This window comes from Macrobrachium nipponense, chromosome 28, assembly GCF_015104395.2.
Source record: "Macrobrachium nipponense isolate FS-2020 chromosome 28, ASM1510439v2, whole genome shotgun sequence".
Taxonomy (NCBI): domain Eukaryota; kingdom Metazoa; phylum Arthropoda; class Malacostraca; order Decapoda; family Palaemonidae; genus Macrobrachium; species Macrobrachium nipponense.
Window position 1 is genome coordinate 47,804,076 of NC_087217.1, and position 12,643 is coordinate 47,816,718.

The 12,643-nt window shown below is 46.1% G+C and overlaps 1 protein-coding gene across 3 annotated transcripts in view; it reads right to left on the bottom strand.

The window, feature by feature from the left end:
• Positions 1-12,643, bottom strand: part of LOC135201729 (sister chromatid cohesion protein PDS5 homolog B-B-like) — a 97,152-nt gene that overhangs the window by 24,091 nt on the left and 60,418 nt on the right. For all 3 annotated transcript variants that reach the window (XM_064230934.1, XM_064230932.1, XM_064230933.1), the window contains exon 9: positions 3,234-3,342. In XM_064230934.1, coding sequence (XP_064087004.1) covers positions 3,234-3,342 — 109 coding nt within the window. The remainder of the gene's footprint in view (positions 1-3,233; positions 3,343-12,643) is intronic.

Here is a 12,643-nt window from a genome sequence, read left to right on the forward strand (position 1 = left end):
CTCCGCTCCTTCCAAGCCGAACTAGGAGCGTCGAGTTTCTCAGACTGTAGACGGCCTCGTTTCGCAACCATAGGATCGTCTGTTCTTGTATAAAGCGAGCCTCGAGAGTCTGGGTGAAATTTCTTCCTTTCGATCTCAAAATTCCTCGTAGGAAGTTTTTCATGCCCTTCCTCCAACTGCAGGTGAGACGTACGAAATCTAGAATGAGTACTCACAGGCGAAAGAGACGATCGGTCCGCCTGTGCGGGAGACCTCTTAGATGTTTTAATCGGTAATCTATCATCTTTTCTTCTTGGACGAATTTCTGATTCTCTCTCAGCCAGCAACGAAGCAAGTTGTTGTTGCATCGACCTGATAACACTCTTTGTAGTAGAAGATTCTTTTTCAGGAGAAAAACTGATCCTGCGAGGGGCGAGGGGAAGCCCTATCCCTTCTCCCAGGACCCGTTCTAGTTCTATTCTTAGAACGACTAGGCCGCTCCAAGGCGTCCTCGTCAGATGACATCATAATTCTCCTTTGAGGAGTCCATGCAGCAAAACTCTCCGGTGAAGACCGCAAACCAACAGGAGAAACAGGACGTGAAGCTTCTTCTTCACTGCGATCGAAGACTCTGGCCGCTTGTGCGACAACTTGAGTTTTCGATCTTTTTTGCGGTGGAGAGTAATCCAAGTCTCGAGGCGACGCCCGTAACGAAGAAGCAGCGCAAAGAGACTCTGCGCCCTCCTCTGAGAGACTACTGACGATAGCCGCCTGTGCGACATTTAACGTCATAGCTCTTTTCAGAGGACGTGAGCGTCTTCTCATGCTCCAACTCCTGTTAGGGGAGGACGCCTCCGAGGACGAAAAGCACTCGCGGAGGATACGCGCACTCGCACACTCTTTGGCAGCCTGGGGATCGTCTACATTTTCTGCCGAAGGGACGCCAGATCGGTGGGGGTTCCCCGTAACCCTCCTGCGGCTTTCGACATGTCCGTCTTCCTGGGCTTGGAAGTTCGACAGAGGTCCAGGCCTAGAGGCATTATAGGGCCGATCTGACGCCCCCTCCACAACACTGGGGGCACTTTCACTGCACTTTTGTTCACTAATAATGCTTTTACCCTCCAAAGCGAGCACTTTAGATTCTAGGTTTCGTATTGATTCCAGAATCGTAGAAAGGGCATTGTCTTCCACTGATTTTTCAGGGCCCGAAGGCACAACATTTTCAGGGCCCGAAGGCACAACAGATTTAGGTGTACCAACTACTGAATGTATAGTAGGAGAAACCTTACTACCCTTACTTCTACTGACTGATACACTCCTGGAGGAAGATCTCCGTATCCTATCACGCTCCAATTTCCGCACACAGGATTCATAAGCCTTCCAACCCGAATCAGACAGACATTCACACTCCTTACAACGGTCAATTATAACACACGTATGTTCTCTACAATTATTACATATTGTGTGTGGGTCTACCGAACCTTTCGGTAGCCTCACCTTACAACCTTCCATACAACACACTCTGGTGCTAGATAAACTAGTCCCAGACATCTTAGTTAAAGGAAAAAACCAAACCAAATTCAAATCCAATCCACTATCAGCGTAAGCCTAGTCACAATCCACGTTCGATAACCAAAAAACAAACAGGATATCCAGTTACAGAGAAGTTTCGAAAATCCTAGACGGAGGTGTTGAAAACAGTTGTTATCAACACCGGCGACAGAAAAAATCTGAATAGAAAATGGGAATGGTTCCTGACACCCGCCTCCCAGCGGCGGGAATGGGTACTAACCACCTGGCCGACCACTGCGTGAGCCGGGAGTTTTGAAATTCTGTCGGACTTCGGAGAAATACAGCTATATATATATCTGCTGGGTAAGTTTCATGAACAAAATGTAATTTCTTACTTTTAAAAGCCAACCCTTAGTCCAATCCAGCATTACCATGAAAACATAGTTGCTAACAAATTCCGATACAGTATATATTTTCCACATTTTCATGACATTTCCTAACATAAACAATAGCAATAATAAAACTTTTTTAAACAAATGCCCTTGTAAGCTAAACACATAAAAAAAGCCATTCAGAAAAATAAACCCATGAGTCATACTATAATGGGCGTAATGTCTGCCTGTCTGTCTGTCTTGTCATTCAATCACAGCCAAACGGCTGTTCAGATGGGCAAGAAACTTGGCAGGGTTATGGTGGGGACCCCTAAGATGGTTTGTAATGGTGTTTCATCCAACCTACCCCCCTTCTTTGTAGGGGGTGGGGGTGAGAAGGGATTCCCTGAAACGGAGCTGTTTCTGGCCGTGAAATGAGGCTGGTTATTCCCGTAGACTTAGTTACTTTATGAATTTTCATACATAATTTCTGTACAACTTCCCCGGAGAAAGTCGCGAATATTTTAGCTCGGACACAATAGAAGATGAAAATTATCATCAATATCCGCAAGATTTTTTGAATAACTTAAATCCATTGGGACTGCCAGTGCACAAAATAACGTTGAAGAAGTACTGCCCGGTAATGTTGCTTCGGAATTTCGATCCTGCCAATGGACATTGCAACGGGATGAGGTACACCGTTATGGAGCTAAACTCCCACGTCATCGAAGCAGTGATAGCAACGGGCTCTCACACCGGCAAACGTCTGTTCATCCCCTGGATTCCTCTGATGCCTTAGGACAACCAGTTTCCGTTCCAGTTACGGCGCAGGCAGTTTCCCATCTACCTGGCTTTCTCATTCACTGCAAACAAGTCGCGGGGCCAGACTTTGGATCGTGTTGGTGTGTTTCTGCCGTCACCCATGTTCACGCATGGCCAACTGTATGTGGCAATGAGCAGAGCAACTGACTCTGCCAACTTGAAATTAAGTTGTGGACAAACCGATAATATTGTGTATACAGAGGTTCTGTAGTAGGTATGTATAAAAATCGGCCTTATTTTAATATTGCTGAATAAATAGTACACATAAATTTTTCACTTCTGCACCCGTATTTTATCACCCATCGTAGATGAGTAAGTTTGCTAGTATGGTTAATACTAAACATTTTATTTTTTACTTCACACAAAACTTACTGGTTTTTTGAAAATCCATTTTCCTTTTACAATTTTATCATTAAAAGTACTCCAACTTGTCCTCCAACAATATAATTGTAGGATATGCTTTATACAATATCAATTTAGTATTCCATTTGTTCTTGATACGTGAGCAAATATTTTATTTTCATATAATATTACAAAGTTATGACCAACCTTTTTATCAAGCGTTCGCTCCTTTACGAAGTTCAAAAGATCTTCACTGTCAGACACTATACTGAAGTCCTTTTTTGCAGTTGTAACAATGGCCATCACCACCTCATATCTGTAATAAAGATTTTTTTCTCCTCTTTAAAATACCCTACTTTACCAATGCCATAACTTGGGCACTCCAGAGCATATACAGGCAGTCCCTGGGTTACGACGGGGGTTCCGTTCTTGAGACGCGTTGTAACCCGAAAATCGTCGTAAGCCGGAACATCATCAAAAACCCTAAGAAAACCTTACTTTTAATGCTTTGGGTGCATTCAAAACTGTGTAAACTGCATTCTTATTGCATTTTTCATCAAAATAACCTTGAAATATTGATTATTTTGCATTTTTGGTGTCATATTTCTTCTGCCAGATGAGCATTTTAGGCGTCGTAACCCTGGAAATAATTTCTGATGAACATAACTGAAAAGCGCCTTAACCTCGGAACGTCGTACCCGGGGACTGCCTGTACTATATAAATCTACCTAAGAAGCTAAGACACATAAATCTGAACAAGCTCCTTCAACAAAAATATGGAACAGATTTAAACTACTAATATTTGCAAAATCCACACCACTGGCTTTTTTTAATGTCACTCACTTCACCAAAAATTCTTATTTATTCTTTTATCACCAGTATCAAATAGAAAAATAAGATGGAACACTTTTCTGGTTACTATATCAAAGTAATTATTAAATAATACCAAATCAAATTACATGTACCAACTGTAATCACATTCATTTCCATTTTCTTTTTGTTAAATAATGAATAAAGCCTGATTAAATCAGACTACAGGCTTCTAAATTTCTGTTTATTGAACAATGCCTCAATAACAAACTAATATGACTAACCCAGGGCAAGGGCAACTATTATTATTGCTACTTAGTTTACCCAACAACCATAACACACTTACAATCTAAAAAAAATGATATTGTTATGATACAATAAAGTTTCATACATACTTACCTGGCAGATATATACTTAGCTATCGACTCCGTCGTCCCCGACAGAAATTCAAATTTCGCGGCACTCGCTACAGGTAGGTCAGGTGATCTACTGCCCTGCTCTGGGTGGCAGGACTAGGAACCATTCCCGTTTTCTATCAGATTTTCTCTTCCACCTGTCCCCTGCGGGGAGGCTGGGTGGGTCATCAATCGTATATATCTGCCAGGTAAGTATGTATGAAACTTTATTGTATCATAACAATATCATTTTCATACATTCAACTTACCTGTCAGATATATACTTAGCTGATTGACACCCTTTGGTGGAGGGCAAGAGACAGCTAACTACTGAATAGACAGGTAAACAACATTTGTTGTAGGTATTTATAGACCTTGGTTCCTACCTTATTAGGTGGAAGACTTTGTGGCTACTGCCTAGGAGTCTGCTTCACCTCAAGAGCCTTAGCAAGATAGTGATCTGCGGCCAAGAGTTCTTGTGGGTCTGTCGATGGGGTCTTGTCCACTTACTCGGCAGAGCCTAACTGGCATTTGCCAATGGGTGCTAATCCGCTTATATGACAACACACCTTCTTTAAGGAGCACACAACCGATCCTGATCACCCGATCCTAACACCTGTGTTAGTTCTAAGATTGCCAAGAGCCATCCCCAAACTCTTAGCAAACAACCAAAAACTCAATAAACACACACACGAAAGTAAAAAAAAAAAAAAATTTGTACCCCTCTAAAAGTCAGTTACCACTCGATCTCCTAGTGAAGAGAAGCGAAGGCCGCCTGTGCGACATCTGACATTTCCCTACACAGGAAACGAAGAACGTATCCGACAAGAGGGTTACGTACACTTATTTAAGGATCGGTGCTCGCTCCAGTACCCAGAACCGTCTGTGCTGACACAAACGGACCTAGAGAAAAACATTTCTCATACGTAACGCGCACATCCTTCAAGTAATGAGATGCAAAAACTGAGTTGCATTTCCAATAAGATGCATCCAAAATATTCTTGAGAGACATATTTCTTTGGAACGCAATAGATGTCGCACATGCCCTTACTTCATGAGCTCTTACTCTTAATAGTTTAAAAGAGTCATCTGGGCAGTTCTTATGCGCCTCGGTAATAACACTTCTTACAAAGAAGGCTAAGGCATTCTTAGACATCGGTCTTTTGGGGTCCTTTACCAAGCACCATAGACCGTGTTGCGAACCCCCCAACTGTTTCTTTCTGTCCAGATAGAATTTAAGTGCTCTGACCGGGCAAAGAGACCTCTCTGCCTCTCTGCCTACCAGACTAGTCAGGCCTTTTACCTTGAAGATCCTGGGCCAGGGATTCGAGGGATTCTCATTCTTAGCAAGAAAGAGAGTCTGGAACGAACAAATCGCAGTCTCCCTTGAAACCAACTCGTGACTCAAGGGCGTGAAGCTCGCCGACTCTTTTCGCCGTAGCGAGAGACAGCAGAAACAGACACTTCCTTGTAATATCTCGAAAGGAAGCAGTGTGAGGTGGTTCGAACCTTTCAGAAGACAGAAATTTCAGGACCACATCCGGATTCCAGCTCGGAACTCTGGGTTCTATTGATTTTGATGTTTCGAAGGAATGAATGAGATCGTGTAAATCCTTATTATTGGCCAAATCTAATCCTCTGTTTCTGAATACAGCCGAAAGCATGCTCCTGTATCCCTTAATAGTCGGTACAGAAAGATGCGATTTTTCCTTCAGGAAAAGAAGGAAATCTGCAATTTCGGTCACAGAGGTATTGGAGGAGGACAGCTTCTTCGACCTACACCAACTTCTGAACACCTCCCACTTCGATTGGTACACTCGCATAGCAGACGATCTGCGGGCTCTGGCAATTGCGCTTGCCGCCTTGCGAGAAAACCCTCTCGCTCTGACAAGTCTTTCGATAGTCGAAAAGCAGTCAGAGCAAGAGCGGGTAGGTTTTGATGGTACCTCTCGAAGTGGGGTTGTTTGAGCAGATCTATCCTGTTTGGAAGAGATCTGGGGAAGTCCACCGTCCACACCATTACCTCTGTGAACCAAATTTGGGATGGCCAAAATGGGGCTATCAGAGTCATTCTTGTCCCCTTCGAGGCCACGAACTTTCTGACTACTTCCCCCAGGATCTTGAATGGGGGAAAAGCGTACACGTCTAGCCCTGACCAGTTCAGGAGAAAGGCGTCTATTGCATAAGCTCTGGGATCGTCTACTAGAGCGCAAAATGTGTCTATCCTCTTGGAGAGGAACGTGGCGAACAAGTCTATTTGAGGCTTCCCCCAAAGAGACCAAAGACTTTGACACACTTCTGAGTGGAGGGTCCATTCTGTTGGAAGGACCTGGAACCTCCTGCTCAGTCTGTCCGCTCTCACGTTCCTCTCCCCTTGGACAAACCTTGTTAGAAGAGTTACATTCTTTCAAAGCAGTCAGAGCAAGAGCGGGTAGGTTTTGATGGTACCTCTCGAAGTGGGGTTGTTTGAGTAGATCTATCCTGTTTGGAAGAGATCTGGGGAAGTCCACCGTCCACTCCATTACCTCTGTGAACCAAATTCGGGATGGCCAAAATGGGGCTATCAGAGTCATTCTTATCCCCTTCGAGGCCACGAACTTTCTGACTACTTCCCCCAGGATCTTGAATGGGGGAAAAGCGTACACGTCTAGCCCTGACCAGTTCAGGAGAAAGGCATCTATTGCATAAGCTCTGGGATCGTCTACTAGAGCGCAAAATGTGTCTATCCTCTTGGAGAGGAACATGGCGAACAAGTCTATTTGAGGCTTCCCCCAAAGAGACCAAAGACTTTGACACACTTCTGAGTGGAGGGTCCATTCTGTTGGAAGGACCTGGAACCTCCTGCTCAGTCTGTCCGCTCTCACGTTCCTCTCCCCTTGGACAAACCTTGTTAGAAGAGTTACATTCTTTTGATTTGCCCAAATCAGAAGATCTCTTGCAAGTTCGTATAGGGCGAGAGAGTGAGTTCCTCCTTGTTTTTTCACATGAGCCAGAGAGGTGGTATTGTCGGAATTTATCTGCACTATTCCGTCTCTGACTAAGTGTTCGAAGCTCTTTAACGCTAGGTGAATTGCTAAGAGCTCCTTGCAATTTATGTGCCATGACACCTGCTCTTCCGACCAGGTGCCTGACACTTCTCTGGATCCTAAGGTTGCACCCCAACCTGTCTCCGACGCGTCTGAGAACAATATCAGGTTTGGGCACTTCCAGGGACACTCCTCTGTTCTCTTCTAAAGGGGTTAACCACTACCTTAATTGATTCTTTACTTCTGTTGAGATTGGAAAAGTATCTGAGAGTTGTCCTGTCTTCCAATTCCAACTCCTTCTCAGGAAGAACTGTAGAGGACGGAGTTGCAGTCTTCCTAGAGGAAAGAACTGTTCCAGCAAGGAAAGGGTCCCCAGAAGGTTCAACCATTCCCTCACTGAACTGCGCTCCTTCCCTAAGAAGCTGGAGACTGTGGTGCAACCTTTCTTTATTCTCTCTAGAGAAGGAAATACTCGAAAACCCCGAGAATCCATCCGAATCCCCAGATAAACCATGTTCTGGCTGGGGATCATCTGAGATTTCTCGAGGTTTACGATCAATCCTAATGACTTCGTCAGTTCCAAAGTCGTTGAAAAATCCTCCAAACACTGTTTTTGAGACCTGGCCCTGATGAGCCAGTCGTCCAGGTATAGGGAGACGTTTATCCCCATCAAATGTAGGTGTCTTGCTACATTTTTCATCAAGTCTAGGGACGCCATCCAACCTCCTTGACGAAGTGCTGCAAGGACTGAAGCAGACGTTTCCATGCTGAACTTTTGTTTTTCCACGAATCTGTTCAGCGCACTTACATCCAGTACTGGTCTCCATCCCCCCGAAGCTTTCGCTACTAGAAACAAGCGATTGTAAAACCCCGGGGAGCTGTGATCCAGTACCAGCTCGATTGCTCTTTTGTCCCACATCTGTTCTACCATTTGACGAAGAGTATCCAACAGTACAGGGTCCTTGTATCTGGCGGACAGTTCCCTCGGTGTTGATGTCAGGGGAGGGCTGTCCTTGAATGGGATATAATAACCCTTCTTGATGATCGACATCGACCAAGAGTCGGTTCCTATGTTTGCCCAGGCTTCCGCAAAGACTTGCAACCTGGCTCCTACAGGTGTTTGGAGAATCGTTTCTTCATTTTCCCTTCTTAAAGGGTCTGAAGGAAGATCTTCCTCTTTTTTTCTGTTGTCTTCCTTCTAGAAATCGATCTAGCTGGAGGGCCTCCTCGAAAGGGCTGCTGCTGAACTGGACGAGCCCCTTTCTTTTCCTCATTGGCCACAGGCCTATTCTTCCTTGAAGACTGCCTGAGCAGATCTTGAGTCGCCTTCTCAGTTAGTGAATGTGCAATGTCTCTCACCAACTGAGAAGGGAATAAATGTTCTGAGAGAGGAGCGAACAACAAAGCTGACCTCTGCGAAGGAGAGACGGCCTTAGTGAGGTAAGCACTATAAACTGCCCTCTTCTTTAGCATTCCCGCACCAAAGAGGGAGCAGACCTCCGCCGATCCATCTTGAACTGCTTTATCTATGCATGTCAAGATACTATGCAAGGCTTCGGGGTTTAGATGTTCCGTTTCCTGGGACTTCTTAGCCAAAACCCCAAGGGACCAATCCAGGAAGTTAAATACTTCCAAGGTGTGGAAAAGTCCCTTGAGGAGATGGTCCATCTCCGAAAGACCCCATGTTGCTCTGGCGTGTCTCCTCAAGGAGTCAACAAGACTTGAGAAGTCTGATTCGGCAGAAATGGGCAGAGACAATCCCATATTCTCTCCCGTCTCATACCATATGCCTCTTCTTCCAGTTAGTTTGGCAGGAGGCATACAAAATACTGTCCTTCCTAACTCCTTTTTCGTCTTGATCCAGGAATCAAGCGATTGTAGGGCCCTCTTCATGGATACGGCCGGTTTCATTTTCAGGAAGGACGAAGACTTGTGCGATTTCGTGCTCGAAAAAAGCGAGCGCGGAGAAGGAGGAGCAGCTGAAGTCAACGAATCTCCATACTCTTCTAGAAGGAGAGAAGAAAGAACTTTATAATTCAAAAGCCCTTCTTTATTTGTAATCTCGTCTTCCGAAATGTCCTCTAAGTTAAGAGGATCGGAAGGAGAAGGCTCCCTTCTATCGTCTGTCTCCTCCTTTGATTTCTTCCTCTCCAAAGAAGCAGCACTTCTAACAGGAGAGGGACTAAGAGTCATTCTCTCTCTACGCCTATCCTTAGGAGAGTCTTGGATAGTTTGCGCCTGGACGACTCCTGGCACTTGTCAGGCTCTTCTTGAAAAGAATGCGTCTGGAGCTTAGTAGGAGCATCTTGCTCGGAATACTCCTGGCGCCTGGGAGGAGCATCGAACTCGGAATACTCCTGGAGCCTGGCAGGCGCATTGCGCTCCTAATACGCCTGGTAGGCGCATCGCGCTCCGAATACTCCTGGCGCCTGGCAGGCGCATCGCGCTCCGAATACTCCTGGCGCCTGGTAGGCGCATTTCGCTTGGCAGGCGCATTGTTCCTGGTAGGCGCTTTGCTCCTATCAGGCGCTTCCTCTCCTCTAGCTGGCGCCTGGCGCTTGGTTGGCGTTCTGGGCATCGAACGATCTTGAGAATAATCAGGCTCTTTGCACCTGAAAGACTCCTCTCTTCCCGTGAGTTCTTCAAAATCAATTTCACTATCAGGTGTTCTCTGGCGCCTACTTGGCGCCTGGCTTCTGGCTGGCGCCAGGAGCTTGGCAGGAGTTACTTCCTTTTCAACTTCTCGCCTGTCTGGTGCTTCGCTCCCCCCAGAGATGGCCGCCTGTGCGACAACTCCCCTGGAAGGCTCGTTGCGCCTGACAGGAGATCGGTATCTAGATCTTTTTACAGGAAGCCTATCGTCCTTTCTACGAGAAGGCTCCTTGGATAAGACTCCTACCAAAGAGGAGGACTCCTCATACGAAGCAGGAAAGGGAGATCTGGAAGGCGCTCGAGGCCCCCTTACCGTCCATGGATCTAACTCCTTCCTAGCCCTCTTTACTACAGAAGGCGCATCTTCTTCAGAGAAGCGCTCGGGGCTAGAGTTGAATTCAGGCTCTTTCCAATTCCTCTTCAGCGGACGGGAGAACTTTGAATCTTTCCATCCTCTTTTCGGAGAAGGCGAACCTGAAGACGAAAAGCACTCTCGTAGGACGCTTTTCCTGTAGCGGTCCCTGGCAGTCTGAGCCGTAACAGATTCTGCCGAAGGGACGCCTGATCGTTGGGGATTCTCCACGACCTCCGTAAGGCTTTCGACTTTCCTTCTCCTCTGGGCCAGGGAGCTTGGAAGCGGTCTAGGCCTGGGAGCGTCGCAGAGATGACCAGACGCCCCCTCCACTACACTGGGGACACTTATATCACTTGAAAAATCACATTCACTTTGCTTACCTTCCAATGCTGCCATTTTTTCCTGCATTTTTTGAAGGGAAGCTCTGAGTTCTGCAATTTCCGAAGCTGAGTCAGAGAGGTTAGCAACCTGTGATCGGCCTGATACAGAATGAGAATGATTATAAGAAGAAGAAGCTACAGAACTAGATAGAAGTTCACGAGATCTAGATTTACTACGGCTTTTGTAAGCCGCCTTCCTCTCTCTATCCTTCTCTAACTTCTTCAAGTAAGAAGTTAGAGTCTTCCATTCCTGAGCACTCAATCTTTCACACTCATTACATGTGTTTTCAATTGAACACTCAACCACTCTACATCCACGGCATGCAGTGTGAGGATCTACCGAAGCCTTCGGAATCCTCACCTTACAGCCCTCATTCACACACACTCTGAAACCAACACTAGAGTCAGACATATCCAAAAAAATCCAAAGCCAAGTCCAAAAACAATTCCACGATAGCGAATGCCATACAACGATCCAAGTACAGTAGTACCTCAAGATACGAAAGGCTCAACTTACGAAAAATCCAAGTTACGAAAGCCAATGCGAAAAATTTTACTGCTCTACATACGAAAAGTTTTCAAGATACGAAAGGTTTCTGAAAGTCCGAGATTCGCCCGATAACAATTTTGAAACTCGCGCCGCACGCCGCCATCTTAGTGCTAGTAGACTCGCCACCATCCTCCTGCTCTCCCATTGGTTCCTGATGCTAGCCAAGCCATGAGATCCTTCTCTCTAATTGGACAGCATCCCTCCCATCATGCATCTTCTATACGTACGCGCTGGTGTCCCTTAGCTCGGCCACTCCGCACCCGAAACTTTACCGTACGCAATCGGCATTCGTTCGCTCCAACGATTTCGTTTAGTAACGTAAATTCGTTAATGATTTCTTTGCAGTACATATTGTCGTGTTGTGCGAAGACTGTATATTGTGTAACTTTACGTAAATTAACGTAGTCATGGGTCACAAGAAAGTTGAAATTCACGGAAAGAAGCGCATGCTCTCTTTGGAGACAAAGATGGAGATCATAAAGAAGTACGAAGCTGGTATGCGATTGAGTGTGATCGCAAAGGAATACGGCCGTAATCCGTCGACAATAGGCACCATCCTTAAACAGAAGGATGCCATCAAAGCAACTACACCGTCGAAGGGCATCACTATTTTGTCCAGCAAGAGGAGCCGTGTGCACGATGAGATGGAACGGCTGCTCCTCATCTGGATAAAAGACAAAGAAATCACTGGCGATACAGTAACAGAGACAGCAATCGCTCACAAGGCCAGTGCTATTTTCGGCGATTTGATTGCGCAGGCGGAAGACGAGGGAGGGGAAGGGACTTCAACGCCAACCCCAGAGTTCAAGGCTTCGCATGGCTGGTTCGAGAAATTTCGTAAACGGACTGGCATCCATTCGGTGGTGCGTCATGGGGAGGCTGCCAGCTCGGACACGAAAGCGGCCGAAGCCTTTAAAGACGTTCGACGAGATGATGACCAAGGAAGGCTACAGTTCTCAGCAAGTCTTCAACTGTGATGAGACTGGCCTTTTTTGGAAAAAAATGCCTTGTCGGACATACATCACGGAGGAAGAGAAGAAGCTACCCGGGCATAAGCCTATGAAAGACAGGCTTACGCTCGCACTTTGTTCGAACGCCAGTGGGGATTGCAAGGTGAAGTCCTACTGGTGTATCACTCCGAGACTCCTCGAGCCTTCAAGGCCCACAAAGTGTTGAAGGAGAAGCTTCCAGTGATGTGGAGGGCTAATGCAAAAGCCTGGGTAACAAGGCTTTTGTTCACGAAGTGGGTAAATCTGTATTTCGGCCCGACTGTGAAGAGTTTTTTGCAAGAGAAGCGCCTCCCCCTGAAATGTCTGCTGGTGTTGGACAATGCCCCTCCCCACCCTCCTGGCCTCGAGGAAGATATCCTAGCGGAGTATTCCTTCGTTAAGATTCTTTTTTTTCCGCCCAACACCACCCCTCTCCTCCAGCCCATGGACCAGCAAGTGA